The 15,804-nt window shown below is 36.2% G+C and overlaps 1 protein-coding gene across 13 annotated transcripts in view; it reads right to left on the reverse strand.

The window, feature by feature from the left end:
* Window positions 1–15,804, reverse strand: part of LOC101896609 (uncharacterized) — a 96,127-nt gene that overhangs the window by 23,867 nt on the left and 56,456 nt on the right. For 9 of the 13 annotated variants that reach the window (XM_011297545.3, XM_005191401.4, XM_011297547.3 and 6 more), the window contains 10 exons: window positions 12,758–12,940; window positions 12,482–12,625; window positions 12,269–12,402; window positions 11,830–12,010; window positions 11,411–11,725; window positions 10,570–10,884; window positions 9,868–10,512; window positions 9,619–9,801; window positions 9,410–9,547; window positions 7,432–7,614 (listed from right to left, as the gene is read on the reverse strand). In XM_011297545.3, the coding sequence (XP_011295847.1) occupies window positions 7,432–7,614; window positions 9,410–9,547; window positions 9,619–9,801; window positions 9,868–10,512; window positions 10,570–10,884; window positions 11,411–11,725; window positions 11,830–12,010; window positions 12,269–12,402; window positions 12,482–12,625; window positions 12,758–12,940 (2,421 nt within the window). Of the gene's footprint in view, window positions 1–911; window positions 1,709–1,994; window positions 2,553–7,313; window positions 7,365–7,431; window positions 7,615–9,409; window positions 9,548–9,618; window positions 9,802–9,867; window positions 10,513–10,569; window positions 10,885–11,410; window positions 11,726–11,829; window positions 12,011–12,268; window positions 12,403–12,481; window positions 12,626–12,757; window positions 12,941–15,804 lie in introns of those variants that run through there. The other 4 variants (XM_005191403.4, XM_011297549.3, XM_005191405.4 and 1 more) reach the window with 3 other exon arrangements.

Below are 15,804 nucleotides of genomic sequence, written 5' to 3' on the forward strand. Positions count from 1 at the left end.
TTTTTTGTTTGATTTTAATTACATGGAGAGCTCATTTTGGCAATTATAAAAAAAATTACAAAATTATTTTTACTGGCCCCATCTAAGCATTTTTTTATTTGAATTTTACTTAGATGCCAGCCTTACAAAGTTGTTTTTTACAGAACGTTTTAAACATTGGTTTGAAAATTGTTCCGATTGTTAGGAGAAATGTAGTGCCCCTAATAGTTTTTTGTTTTTAACTAAACATAATTTGAAATTATGTCTTTATAAATTAACTTAAAGAAATATTCGATATTTTTAATATCGATAACAAAAATTAAATTAAAAAAAAAAACAATTTAAAAAACAGAGTAGGCCAATGTCACAATAACAAAAGGGAATCTGAAATAGGCTAAAAATTGATTAACAAAAAAGTAGATCTGTTGATGTAGATCTGTTGATGACACTCCTTTTTTTGGTTTCTCTTCTAGTCGTTTCTCTGACATTGGCCTCATTTCCATTTTCATTGACAAACATAACAAAAGTTTACAAAACAAATTAATATTTAAAGTTTAACAAAAAAGCCTAGAAATGAACTACAACAACAACTGAGAGAAAATGTTAACAAAATTAAATTGTGTGAACTCCTAGTTTGTTATTTTATTATTATTATTATTTTTAATTTATTTATTTTAAAGAGATATTTTAATTGAAAAGAAAAACACGAGAGAAAAAAACATTAAAGAGAAAACTCATTTTCTAAAATCCTCTCCCCCATTTCTGCATTTCTCCTGCTCGTGGAAGGAGAAATTCTGTCTCTCATACCAAAATAAAAAGCATTATCTCTGCTTCTCTTCCAATGAGAAAAGCCCAAGGCTCATGATAAAACTCAAGCTTCCTAATCGGATTAGTTAAATGGGATGGACAAATTTTGGAAAATGAGATTCTTGAGTTTGTGTGAGTTTTAAAGTTAAGTTGAAGTTGTTGTTACTTTATTTTTGTTTTAAAGAGTAAATTCTAGTATCAAAAAGAGAAAGGTGAGGAAACAAGAATGAGAGTATAAAATTTCATTTAAAAATAGTTAAGTAAATTTGTTTTGTTTTTTTAAAAAAGTGAGACTGCTGACAGTTTAGAACAAAGCTTTTGATGGCGAAAACATTACGTTAGAACGAAAACTAAAAATTGTGTTTTTAAGGCAGTTATGGACAATGGAGGGAATCTCCCTTTGACTATCCATTGCCTATAGCTGCTTTAAAAACTCGAAAAAATTAAAATAAAATCGTTGGTGCTAATGGTGGTGGTTGATAGTTTTAATGTTTGATTTTGATCGGCTATTTCCAAAAGAACTTAAAAAGGACTATATATTAGTAGTGAGTCGATCGGCGGATTTCTGCACGCTTCAAAGCAGATCAATTGAGAAGTAGGTTCCGGGAAGCAACGGCAGCTGCGGTTATTGCGTTTTGATTTTTTTGGTTTGATTTGATTTTTGTTCTGGTTAAAATATGTTGCAACGAAAAAAACTCTTGCATAAATTTCAAAATATTTTTTTTGGATTTTTTGGATTATTGTTTAAATGTGTGGGGGTGTGTGGGTGAGCGTTTGGAGAAGAGGTGGTTGGTCTATTTCATAGTTTTGTTTTATTTATTTCATTTTTAGTCAGTCGAAATGTTTCCTTCCACCTACAGCGAGATATCCTGAAAAATTAGGTTATACAAATTTTTTAGTCGTTTTTGCAAATAGTTTATGCCTACAAAAGAGAAGAGAGAGAAAAGAAAAAAAAATAGAGGAAAAATACAAAAAAGACTTAACGATTTATGGCTAAGATAAAAAGTTCTGATCTCAAAGGGGTGCAAAGTGATTTAACTTTAAAACCCTTTGTTGGGAATTGTTTTACGGGGATAGGGAGGGGTGTTGGATGGGATAATGTGTGGGGATCTCATGCGAACTACTTTGTTTTTTTTTTTTGCAATTTCAGGGTCACTTGGGGAGATTCTACCAAACAAGATATTTACTAAGTTCAGATTCGAACGTACCGGTTTTGACATTCAATTTGTCATCGTTTTTGGCAAGAGTCTTTTTCGTGGATTTGGCAGAAGCAGTTTTGATGCTGGCAGCAGGGACGGGTTTAGTATCGGCAGGTTTCTTGGCAGATGACTTGCTGCGGCTGTTGGCATAGGAGACTTTGACCAATTTCTCGGGAACTTCATCATCGTCATCATCATCATCGTCGTCGTCGTCATCCTCATCATCATCGTCGTCATCATCTTCATCGCTTTCGGGCACTACCGGCTTCTTGTTGACCTTGGTCTTGGATTTCTTGCTGCCGGCACTGGCCTTGGCCGCCGAGGAGCTCTTGCCGCTGGGGATGGGTGTCGATTCGGGTGTTCCAAATTGAAAGTTGCCTGGATGCTTGTCACTGTCGCCAGACTTGCTATGTCCTATTCTCTGAGCAGTCATTTTAGGAACTTTAGTTGACTTTTCCAATTTAGTTGGACAGCATTGGAATGGTTGGTAGTGGTCGGGCACAAAGTTGTTGCCTCGCTTAGCTGAACGGCCTTCGTGACCCAATCCAACATAGAAACATTCGTCATCTGTGCACAAACAAACAAAAACATTTTGTCAGATTCCAGTTCAAAAAATCATCATTCATTCATTCAACGTCATCAACATTAAGGCAAAGAAAATGTTGTTAAACAAGAAAAAAATTACAAATTAACAAAGGACAGAGAATTCTCAATACAATTCTCTGTTGGTTTCAAATCAAAAAAAAAAAAAACATTTTTTTCTTTTCATATAGACAGTGAAAAAGTTAGTAGCTTTTTTCTTCATCTGGTAATTTTTTGGTTGTTCTTTTCTTTTTTTGGAAAGTTGTCTTTTTTTTAAAAATAATTAACAAAACAAAGAAATTTTTTGCATTTACAAAATTATTAAAAAAGCGTGCTTTTGTTTCAAAAAAAAAAAAAACTTTCGTAATTGTTTTAAATTCTTATCAACGCAATAGAGAAGAATAGTAGATCGTTATGCGCAAGAGAGCTATTCTGAGACAAAAACTTAACTGACAAAATGCTTTTGATGCTGACATTTGCAATTCTGAGATATCTCTTAAATGGTTGGACATTGTGAGGGTGGAGCGAGAGAAAGAGAGAGTAAATGGTTCACAGACAAAATTTGACAAGTTGTTGTTCTTTTTCGTTATAACATTAAGTTAACAATTCGTTTTTGTTTTGTTTTTTTCCAATTTTCTAAAATATTTTACAATATTCTCATTTATTTTCGTTTCATTTACAAAAATTACTCTTATTTTTTTTGCACAGTGTAGCCATTCTTATTCAATATTTAGTTTTTTTTTTATTTTATTTTAACAACTATCAGTTCATTTCAATTATTGTGGGTTTTTTATTTTGCTTTCTATTCATTTGTATATCAATTAGCAAGAAGTTGTTAATAAAAGTTTATTGAACATTAAAAAATAAAAAAGATGTATATTTTTTTTCAAAACAAAACATTGTGTCAGCTATGTTTCTGAATTTGATTTGATTATTGTTTTTTATTATTTTTTTTTGCAAAATTATTAATTAATTATTATTATTTTTATTTTTTGTTGTTGTTAGTCAGAAAATGTGTGTTTTTTAGAGTTCCACAAACATTTGTACAGTTAGTGCTGTTGTTGGTTTTTTTGGTTAAAACATGCATTGTCTCCTTGGGGGTTTCGTTTTTTGCAATAAAAGGGCCAGAGGTCATAGAAATAGCTACGGTTCGGGGAATTTAATGTTGTAGACATATTTTTTCTTGGGAGTGTATAACTTGATTTTAAGCCTGAAAATTGTTGATGAGGAACATCAAAAGGCTCTCTGTGGAATTATTTGGGTGGGTAGAAATTGTTTTTTTTTTGTATTTTTCGAAATTCATTTACAGAGCCGCGGTGTAGGCTTTCGACGTCTTTCTTCCGGGATTTATAAGGGAAGAACTATTATTTTTAGGAAATTGAATGATGTAATTACTTTTTATTTATACAGCCTGTGATAGGTCGATAATGTGTCTCCATAAATTAAGGATTTCTAATCCTTCAAACAAAACCCGTTCCTACACATCAAAAGTTGATCTAGTTATATCTGTTGGTCTGCCTTGCTGGTAATTTTGATAATTCTAAAATAGCGTGTCCGGTTTGGTACAAACATCGAGTAAAGGTAGTCAATATAGGTCCACTCCTTGGAATAAATACGAATTGAAAGCTAGAAAAGCTTTCACTTGAAATTTTTTGGTCTTGGTACTTAAAAGAGACTATTTTTTGCACTAAAGAGTACACCCATTTTTGATACGCTATTATCATTTTTGAATACCGAAATGTTACTATTTTTCTACCACTTCTAACTTTTTTTCACAGAAATGGGTACTATTTTGATGCCACTTTTAATCGTTTTTATCAATACAATTAGAGGCAGTTGTACTTTTTCTGTAAAAAACTGAACAAATCCGAAACGTTCAAATTTATATTCAGGATACTTTTATTGGTACACTCAGTACATTTTTATACTAAAAATGCGCAATCGTAAAATCTGAGCAATCAATATTTCCGAGTAAGGTATACAGTATACAATCAACTTCAGACTGCTATCATTTCTAAGCCACTCAGCAATATTCCATTCGGCAAATATTGAAAAATGAGTCCGGGGTAAAGGCATTGAAATTCCAAAAAGAGAAAGAACTTACACGGCAACGGAAAGAAAATAGACTCAAAAAAGTTAAAAAGTTGTTTCGTTTGGCCGAAAGTGGTGAACTGCCGAATTAGGTTTTCTCGGAAGAGAAAAAATTCGTTGTCCCAAGAGGTCAGCTGAAAATGTGTACCTTCGGTTGGCCACCAGAACTCAAGCGCCGGCCATGGTGATGGTGTGGACCGCCATAACAGCCGGTGGTCGCTCTCCGCTCGTATTAATCAGAATAAATGACGAATATTATCGCGAAAATATTCTGGAGGGTGTATTAAAGCCTTGGGCACACAAACACTTTGGCCGCAGACCATGGACATTCCAAACTAAGCACGGTTACAAAATGAGGTTCCTCGCTTCATTTCCAGCGCACAATGGCCACCAAAATCTCCGGATACCAATCCGTTCGACTATTGTGTCTGGAGCATTTTGGAAAGCAAGGTTGGCACTAAAAAATAGCAAAGTGTCGATCACCTCAAGCAAACGCTTCGCCGGAAATGGGCCAAAATACCACAGAGCAACATTCGGGCAGCGTGTGACGGTTTCATTGGCCGTTTGAAGGCCATAATTCGTGCCAAAGGTGACCAATTCGAACAAAACTAAAGTTATTCTAAAATTTGAGGCTATTTCCGACATTTTATGCTTTCATTCAATAAAATTTAAAAAAAAAATGTAAAAATTATTACGTTTGACGTTGTTGCAGTTTTTTAAATCATCCTCTATCTTATGCCCCGATATATATTCTCGAAGTCATGCCATGCACTCTATAGCAATGTTATTTGCCTCCGTCAAATTTGGTGGAAATCGATTCTGATTTGGATATAAATCCAAGTTATAATTTTTTTATCAAATTATCACTGCTCTAAAGCCATAATACATAAATTCCCTACGAAAAGCTCTACTAAAATTTGCATAGTGGTGTAGGATATCATGTTGTCGGCCTCGCCTGAATTTTGACCTTTCTCTACGGAGTTTTAGATGAAATTGTTTTAGATGAAATTGAAATTGTGGTTATTAAGGTTAATTTTAGGCTTGACTCCTATATTTCAACACTCTGGTAAGAGCTTCCCCATTTTTAAATAATTTCTGGAAAAATACGCCAACTCTTAATTGTGCATAGTGGTGTAGGGTATCATAAAGTCGGCCTGTCCAACTTTATCTTCTTTAACGGGTTTTAGATGAAATTGTTCGAGTTAACATTGGACTACTGTTACTAGAAGGTCCCAGATATAGTATAGCTGTTGCGACACGTCTCGATTTAAGGTACTTTAAAGCTTTTTGACACACTCTTCAAAGCAACTATCGGCAAATGGGATCTAAGAGGGTGGGTCTACGTTTTGTTATATTCGAGCTGTGTCTCCTTATTAAAGGTATTTTAGAGTGTCTTGCCAAATTTCCTAAGCCGATTTTTTGAAACCCTGCAACAGTGGTTATTAATGTTAATTTTATAATAATTTCTGGAAAAATACATCAACTCTTAATCTTTAAATATTTCGGGTTCCCAACTGTTATTCTTTCTTATTTGGTTTTTAATAATATTATGTTACTAATCTTGGATGACGCTTACATTGTCACATTTTTCTTTTATTAATAATTAATTATTTCCATTTTATTTTTGCAGACCTTCAATCAAGTATGTATGAAGATTATCAAGGTAAGTACCTGTTTTTGTTATACACTCGAAAAAATATGCCCAACATAATCTATTTTCCCCTTTGGAATGCATAGAAGTTGTTTTTTGGAGGGTGGTCAAAGTAAAGTTTAGTTTGGACATGGATTGATAGACTCATCCTAGAAGTATAAATTGCGAAAAATAGTGTTTTGGAAAAGGAGGTTGGGAATAATCAACAAAGCTTGACAAAACTTTGCCAACTTTCAATGCTACAGGGTTCATATCTCAATATTTAAAAAAAGTAAAAATATTTAAAAAGGGAAATAACAATAGATTTGAACCATAAAAACCTTGCTTGATGTCTTGTACCTAGATTATTAGAGAAATAGTGTTGCCAGATTTGTTCAAAATCAGTCTTAGAGTAGTTAGCATTAGATAAAAAGAAGGAACGAACGTAGAACTTGAGATTGAGAGCGGTGCGCGCATGCGCACCCAGTTTGAGAGCGGATAGAGTATTTTCATGGGTCGTATTCGACGTAGTTGTGCAGTTTGTCGTCGTCGAATGCTACAAAAAATTTAGAGCCAAGAAACTAATGCCATTATTTTGGGTAGACTATGATTTAAAATTTTTAATGCGCCGAATATTAACATTCTCAATACCTCTACTGCAATTACAAAAAATAAAAAAAAGAAGGAGAAAAGAATGTGTGGAAGTAAACAAAAAATTTTGTACATTTGGTTTTGAAAATTGGAATGCTAAAATTGAATTAATACTTTTGTTTTCGAAGAGAAATGGAAATAGAAGATGTGAGATTATTCTCTTTGAAAGAACATGATCAGGTTTAGCATGAATTCTTTTCTTCCTTTTTTTGGTGGCTTACAATGCAGTGTTCGTTCTCGGTTGTTTTTTTAATAAAATAGTTTTAGACACTTTGTGTGAGAGAAAACAGTTGGATGTTAATCATTTTTTAGGCAGATTGTTTGGTGTGTTTCTTTTTTTATGAATTGTGCGAAAGGGAAGTCAGATAGCTTACTCTTTTGATTGATTAACCACTGCAGTACACGTTTTTCGTTTTTGAGATTACCTAGAGGCGAAGAGAGGAAGGATTTTCAAATTATTTATAGTTTGTAGTGGTTTTAGTTGCTACTCACCATCATACATGATCGGAACGCCGGTCTCATAGTAGACCAAGGCAGGGAAGGCAAAGATGCCGATTTCATGGGCCAACTTAACATCATTGGACTTGACAAATTGGATGCCATGCTTGTCGGTGTCATCATCGATATTTTCCAATTCCTCCAGAATATCGGAGCAAGATTCGCATTTGTCATCATCTGAGAAAGAGAGAATTAAAATATTTTTGAAAATTTAAAAAAAAAAAAAACATAAAAATAAATAAACCATTAAAGAGAGGTCAATAGTAGGGTATATGATACCCTAGACCACAATGAATATTTAGTAGAGCTACCCGTAACAAATGAATGACTATATTGGGAATTTATGTGAAGTAGATCATATCAACCATGATCGTTTTTTGAATGCGTCTTATGTTCTTGGAGCAGATATTATATGAAATCAGAGCGAACTAATGTGTGTGATGGAATATTCAGCTCTGAATCGATTTCCACCAAATTTGACGGGAACATTTGTACTCCTTATACCAAATAACATTGCTATAGGGGGCATGATATGACTTCGAGAAGGGCTGTATCAAAAAATATGTACATTGGAGTAATAAATATGCGGGAACCGAGTTTTCCACAAAAAAAAAAAAAATCTGTTAAATGTTCAAAAACCTTGAAGTCGGATGAAGATATATATGGAAGCTATATCCAAATCTGAACCGATCTTGATCAAATTTGGCAAAGATATTTATGGGCTGTATATAATATCTGGTAGCAAATATAATTGTGGTGGAGTGCTTATTGCAAATGGGAGTGACTAAAACACCAAATCGGGAGCTATATTTATATCAGAAGCGATTTTCACCAAATTTGCTTAACTTGCTGCTAGGCTTAAATCGGTTGTATATGCACCATTTGAACTGATGTTGACTATTTGGTGCACAATAAATGTGAAATCGGTTAAAAATATATATGGGGGCTATATCGAAATCGGAGCCGATTTTGATCAAATTTTACAGAGGTATTTCTGAGCTGTATCTGGACTTAAACACCAAATCGGATATGTGTGCCAAAATTCTGAACGCATTTTCACCAAAATTGAAGTACCTCCTCCTAGGCTGAATTCGGTCGTATATGCCAGAATCCAATTTGGTGCACACTAAATAAGAAATCGGCTTAAGATATACAGGATGAACAAAGTCAAACGTCATAATTTTTACATTTTTCTTAAATTTTATTGAATGAAAGCAAAAAATGTCGGAAATAGTATCAAATTTTAGAACAAGGTAAGATTTGTTCTAATTGGTCACCTTTGGCACGAATTATGGCCTTCAAACGGCCAAGGAAGCCGTCACACGCTGCCCGAATGTTGATCTGCGGTATATTGGCCTATTCCCGGCGAAGCGTTTGCTTGAGGTGATTGACAATTGGGTATTTTTACAAACTGCAGGACAACGAATGTTTTCTCATTGGAGAAGGAGAAAACCGAATTCGGCAGTTCACCTCTTTCGGCGAAGCGAAGCAACTCTTTAGCTCTTTTCAGTCTATTTTCTTTCTGTTGCGGTGTAAGTTCTTGCACTTTTTGGAATTTCAATAGCTTTACCCCGAGCTCATTTTTCAATATTTTTGTCAGATGGAATATTACGATATGAAGATATATATGGAAGCTATATCTAAATTTGGACGAAGGACTAATTGTCATCAATTTTAATAGGGTTCGTCCTTAAGCCAAACAAAGGATTTATGCCAAATTTTTTTCGATTTCGATTGTTTTCAAAAATACATGGACGGGCGGACGGACAATCATAAATCAACTCAGAATGTGATTCTGTGCACATCCTCAAAAGGAACTATGGGCCTATCTAGTTTCCTTCCCCTTGATACAAACAAATGTACCAAGACATAATACCCTGACCACTCTAGTCTACTGGTGGTAGGGTATATAAATCCTTGGATTTTCTTCGAGTGAAGCTTCGAAATATAAATAAACGTGATTTACACTTACAGAAGAAAACAGCCAAATGTTCAACATCATTGATGAGAACCTGCAAAGTTTTGCGATCAACTGATTCAATAACATCGGCAGTGGATTCATGTAGTTCAAGGACCCATTCCAAGATTTCATCCTCCTTCATTAAGTCACCTGAAGAAATGAGAAGAAAATTTATATTTTAGGAGAAATAAAAAACATTTCCCATTTCCTCCCTCCCTTACCAGTGTAAATGGTGCGGAACTTGTGCCTGTAGAAAGCCAAAGCTGGCAAACTGGCCAAATCGTATTCCTTTTGAACATCCTCATCCGAGGTCTTGACAAAGTCGATATCCTTTTCTTCGCATTCATCATCAATGTTTTCCAATTCATTCAAAATCTTTTGGGATTTCTTGTCACCCTCGGCATCTGCAAAGAAAAACACAAAAATATATCAAATCAAGTCCTCCCAAACATCATATCCTCCCAACTTACAGAAGAACACAACCACATGATCATTCTCAGCCAAAATCTTGTCCAACATCTTGACATTCACCTCTTCAATTTTACCGGGAATTTCAAGAGTATCCTCATCAGTGATCCAGGCCAAAACTTCATCTTCATCCTCCAGATCGCCAGTGAAGAGCAGAGGATCACGATTCCTGAAGAATACCAATTGGGGATAGACCTTGATGTTGTGTTTCTTGGCAATGGTGGTATCCTCAGTGGTCACAAAGATAATGCCAGTCTCATCCAATTCATCATCAATCGACTCCAAGGCATTCAGGGTCTTGTCACATTTCTCACCGGGTTCACAGGGACCGGTAAAGAAGACGACAACATATTCATGATCACTAATCAATGCGGTCAAAATTTCATCGGTAACTTCTTCAATGGTGGCAGTTTTCTTTTGCAAAATCAACCATTCCAGGACTTCATCTTCATTCATGAGATCGCCTTCATAGAGGGCGGGAATTTTGTTCTCAAAGTAGATCAGGGCGGGCAAGTGGTCCAAACCATATTCCTTGGCCTCGGCAGCATTGTCGATGCGCACAATGACAATGCCCTCCTTTTCCAACTCATCGTCGATGTTTTCCAATTCATTCAAAATGCGGATATCCTGTTTATCATCCTTGTCATCTAGAGGAGGATAATAAATGAGAAATCAAAAATCATAAGCATGGACCAACTACTCACAGAAGATAACGGCCAAATGATCGGTGCTCTCTACCAATTTGTCTTTCATTTCATCGGTGACTTCAGGGATTTCGGAGTAACGTTTCTGGTGTACCAACCAGCCGAGCAACTCATCTTCCTTCATCAAATCGCCCTCATAGACATGGGGAATACCGCGCTCGAACAAGACAATGCAGGGAATCTCATCGATACCCCATTCCTTGGCCTCGGTGTCATCGTCGATCTTGACAAAGGCAATGTCATTCTGATCGCACTCATCATCGATGTTCTCCAATTCGGCCAAGACCTTTTGGGATTTCTTTTGATCCTTGTCGTCTGGATAAAACAAGAGGTCAATTAGTACTTGAATGCATTGCGAAAAGAAAAACAACGCCTATTGAATGATGAACCTCTCACATCCCTATGCTGCGAACCTAATTCCTGTTTTTTTTTTTTTTTTTCTCAGAAGTCACATCAATTTTGTCCCTCCTGGAATGCCTTCTTCCTTCTTTTTTTTTGTTTAAATTTTGAGTTGCAAGTTATTTGAGTTGATAATCCTTGAGACCTTGTTAGTTTGTCATACAACATTGAAATTATTATTTTTTTCCGGATTATTCCGATATATACAGTTAGCGATATTTAAAGCAAGCCATTTTCCATTTAAAGCCCCTAAACAAAGTCACAGACAGACAGACATCGACCATAGACACGACCCAATTTGAATTGGGAAGAGAAGAAAATACTACCTTCATTTACTTAGCTTAGCGTTCCAGAATTTCTTCGTTTGCATTTAACCTAAAGTAAAGAAACCGGCTTGGCTTTCGGCCAACTAAGCAAAGGGGGGTTTGGACTCCCGACTTACAGAACAGCACTGCAACGAGTGGCATTTTCTCGATGATCAAATCCAGCATTTCATCGGTAATGTCCTCAATTTGATCGGAACTGGTTTGTTCCTCGAGCCATTTCAAGAGTTTCTCCTCGTCCTGGAGATTGCCTTCGTAGATGGTTGGAATGCCTTTTTCAAAGTAAATCAATTTAGGAACTGAATCAATGCCGTACTCGACGGCCTCCTCGATATTATCCATTTTCACGAATGTAATGCCCAGGGCGTCGCATTCGTCGTCGATATTTTCCAATTCTTCCAAAACCTTTTCAGATTTTTCGTCGTTGTTGTCATCTGCGGAGAGATTTTTACAAAGAAATCGCTTTGATTATTAACAAGTTCCAGGGGGTGGATGGGGGGCATCAACTTCAGAGAATAGGTGGAAGAATGATATTTACAGAATAGTACCGCCAGGACGCGGCCTTCCTTGACCATTTTATCCAACATTTCATCGGTGACATCTTCGATTTCGTCGTGTTCCAATTGGGAGACCAGCCAGTGCAGGATCTCCTCTTCGTCCATGAGATCGCCATCGTAAATGTTGGGTATTTGCTTTTCGAAATAAACTATAGCTGGAATCTGCAGTTGATGAACAAAATAGGTTAGGCATACGGTGGGCATCTAAGGGAAGGGGATCAAGGATTTGGCGGATACGGTTATGAAGGGAGACGCCTCTCCAATTTTGTAGAAGCCTTTGGCTGCCATTTGTGTGTAGGATTAGCCGTAACCTTGGTTTCTTTTCTTTGCCTCCAATCTCTACAAAATCTTCGATGCTGCTCTCCTCATACACCTCCCTCCTCCTCCTCCTCCTATTCACCCCTCTAGTTTCTTATTTACCGATTCAATTCCATATTCGTCTGCGGTCTTGGCATCATCAATCTTCACAAATTGGATGCCATGCTTGTCGCAGTCGTCGTCAATTTGTTCTAGCTCCTCCAAAACGGTCATCGAATCATCATTTCCATGATCATCTACAATTAAGATTTAGACAAGATCAGAATCAGCTTCCTTATTAAGAGGGGGAATGATGGTTGGGGGGTGTGGGCTTACAGAACAAAACTACCAGATTATCTATGTTGCTGATCAGGGTGGCCAGAGTCTTGGGCGTGACATCTTCAATAACATCATCCTCGTCGCCAGTGGATTTATTCTGGACCAGCCATTCCAGGACATCTTCTTCGCGCTGTAGTTCACCTAATTAACAAACAAACAAAACTCAAGTGGCTCAGTGTACTTTTTTGGTGGGTTTGGGGGTGCAGGTGTTTCGTGCGTGCAGTGTATGAGCGATGGAGGAGAGTGTGGGTGGATGGCTATAATGAGGTTTACCTTCATAGATTATGGGAGTCTGATGTCGGTAGTACACCAAGGCCGGCAAATTTCCCAAATTATATTCCTCAGCCAGGGCTTCGTCGTGGATCTTCACAAAACCAATGCCCAGCTGATCGGCTTCATCGTCGATGTTCTCCAGTTCCTGCAGGGCTTTGGCACATTTTCGGCATTGAGGTTTATCTACGGGCGTTCGAGTGCGATTTTCGTAAATTTATTTTCCACAATAGATATGTGAAGATGCAGGAGAAGACAAATAAAGAAAAACATATATTTATTCAAGTTAAGATGTTCTTTCACCGGCTTGTCTATGGGGTGGAGGACAATAGATCAGTGGGTAGGGTAACAAAGAGAAACAAAGGGTTTTTTACAAAAAAGATGTCGTTGTCGTCAGGCAGGTTGTTGGTATTTTATACAAAGGGTTTCTATGGGGCCTTGGGAATGTGTCTTATATACATGGCAGAATTATTTAAGTACATACATATATACATACATGCAAACATGCTTATTTTACATTTATACATACATTTTACACTTATACATACATTAAATAGGGATAGAGATTTTTGTTACTTTGGGTATATTTATTTACATAGAATGTGTTGCTGGGATCAGAAGATTCGATTTAAAAAAAAACATCAAGTATTATTTAGAATGTCAATGCCAGTAGGCAGATAAAGTTCGTAAATAGGCCTTGTCGGTCCACGTTTTTGTGTAGCCCCCATATAACCATATAACGGTAAAACAAAAAAAAAAAATCGTATGCAGGTTCACGTCTTCGTATAGCCCCTATATAACGGTATCTCCCTTAATTCGGTATTTTGATGATTTTAGCGAAACCATCCACCCGAATTGTTTCAAAATTCGTGTTTAGAGTTCGTAGCGGCTAGTACAGCCCATGACAAAAAAATTCGTATGCAGTGCCACGTCTTCCTATAAGCCCCTCCCCCAACGGTACTTCCCTTTCTTGGAATTTGGATGATTTTAGCTACACTATTCACCAGAATTGTTTCAAATTTCGAATTTTTAATGGGTACTGCCGCCCATGATAAAAAATTATGTATGCCTTTCCACTTCTTCATATAGCCCCCATATAGAGGGGCTTAAACGATATTTTTCGGAATTTATTGACATTTTTCAGATTCCTTCCAAACGGTGTAAGATATTAAAATTTCGGCCTTGCCGCAGTTAGCTTCTTTTCTACCTGTTCTGATATGATCCTTTTTTAAGTAGCCACCCTTTGACCTGGGCTTGAAATTTTCTCTTCTGGGTGTGACCAATACTAGCTACGCGAAGATAGGTTTTTATACTGAAAACTTTATTTCATTGCAAAATGCGGGTTCAAAGACCCATATCTTTAAATCCAAGAAAGATAATGACAAATATTGTGGCATTTAGGAAAGGTTATGGTGTTAACTAAAATTTGGCATATATTTTATGGGCTCCCGAAATGGATTCTTTTTCGACTTTTGGGGGATTTAAAATGAAAAAAAAAAAATACATTCCGGGTCCAGAAAATCGAAAAATTTTGATTTAACTTCCGAATAGTTTTAAATAAACAGATAATGTGACCACTTGAATAGGTATTTTCATTAGCTTCCACATGGTTCTCCAAGGAAAAATACTTTCCCGTAATCAGGGTACAACAAAAAAACATTCAAAGAAGCCCCGAAATCTTCACATTTGATTACACTCAAGCCAGTTGTGGAAGTGGATCATATGGACCACTTGCATAGGTATTTTCATTAGCTTCCAAGTGATACCTATATCCGGGTCTAACCCGGGTCTCAAACCCGGAATTTACGGTCAATTATCTGGGTCCGTCCTCCAAGAAAAAAAATTCTTTCCCGAAATCAGGGTAAAGGAAAATTCAAAAATCCGGGTCTAACCCGGGTCTCAAATACGGACTTTCGGGTCCATTATCTGGGTTCGTCCTTAAAAAAAGATACCTTTCGGGAATAGTTTTTACTAAGCCCCAAAGTTTTCACATTTGGTTGCACTCAAGTCAGGTGTGAAAGTGAATCATGTGGACCCGTCTCCTCTCTAATGGGTACGATATTAAAAAAAAATAGTATTATTTTTTTTTCAATAACGTACCCATTAGAGAGGAGAAGGAGCGGGTCCACATGAATGTAAAGGCATTGACAAATTTTATATACTTTCAACCCTAGCCTGGAAAGTATAAAAGGCTTTAAACTTCGGTCAGGAAAAAGTTTGAAATATTCCAGTACCACCATTTGGAGCTTATGGCGAATCGTGGATCGATATTGAATTAAATATCAAAGACAATTTGATAGTCCGAACCCATTGAAATATAAAATATCAGGAAATATTTATATACAGAGGCCATTCCTGATAGTGGCCCCGTATCGATAACGGCCTGCGAGGATAATTTGTGTCCTATGAAAAACTCGAATATCTAATTGTAAATAATTGGTTATTAAATGAGTCTGAATCCCTCAAATTTTTTAGTAGGAGGTACAACTGTGTGGGGGTCTATCCCCAAAATTCGGCTGGAAATTGCAGTTGAATCCAGAAATACCGAAAATCTGGAGTCACCTTATATAGCCCATTTGCAATACCAAACAGTTTAGGAGTAGTACGAACATCCATGGTTATGTTCATTCATTTATCTCTGGAATATTTTGATTTTATTTGGAGAAAAAATTTAAAAATGACAAAATTATGTATCCAATTTAAATTATTTCAATATTACTTCAATACTCCGCCAAATTCGAACACTCCTTCAGGCAACTCATCCACAATCTTGAGGAAGAAAATCTTTGAATTGGTACGTTCTTGGCATTTCGAAATATTAAAGTCCAGCTAAGATCTGAGATGAAGAAATATGGTCGATCTTCACCCCAGATCTTAGTTGGACATTAATCTTCCGAAGTGCAATTTTTGCAACCCAATGTATGGAGATTATTTGGTTAAATACATGGTTCTTAAGAGTTATAGGTATCCAAAATCGGGCTAATTTTTTGAAATTCTCACAAATTGTATATGTTCTCTCATGTTCATAATTTAGAATTGAAATATTAAAC

Source organism: Musca domestica, unplaced genomic scaffold (assembly GCF_030504385.1).
Source record: "Musca domestica strain aabys unplaced genomic scaffold, Musca_domestica.polishedcontigs.V.1.1 8, whole genome shotgun sequence".
Classification (NCBI taxonomy): domain Eukaryota; kingdom Metazoa; phylum Arthropoda; class Insecta; order Diptera; family Muscidae; genus Musca; species Musca domestica.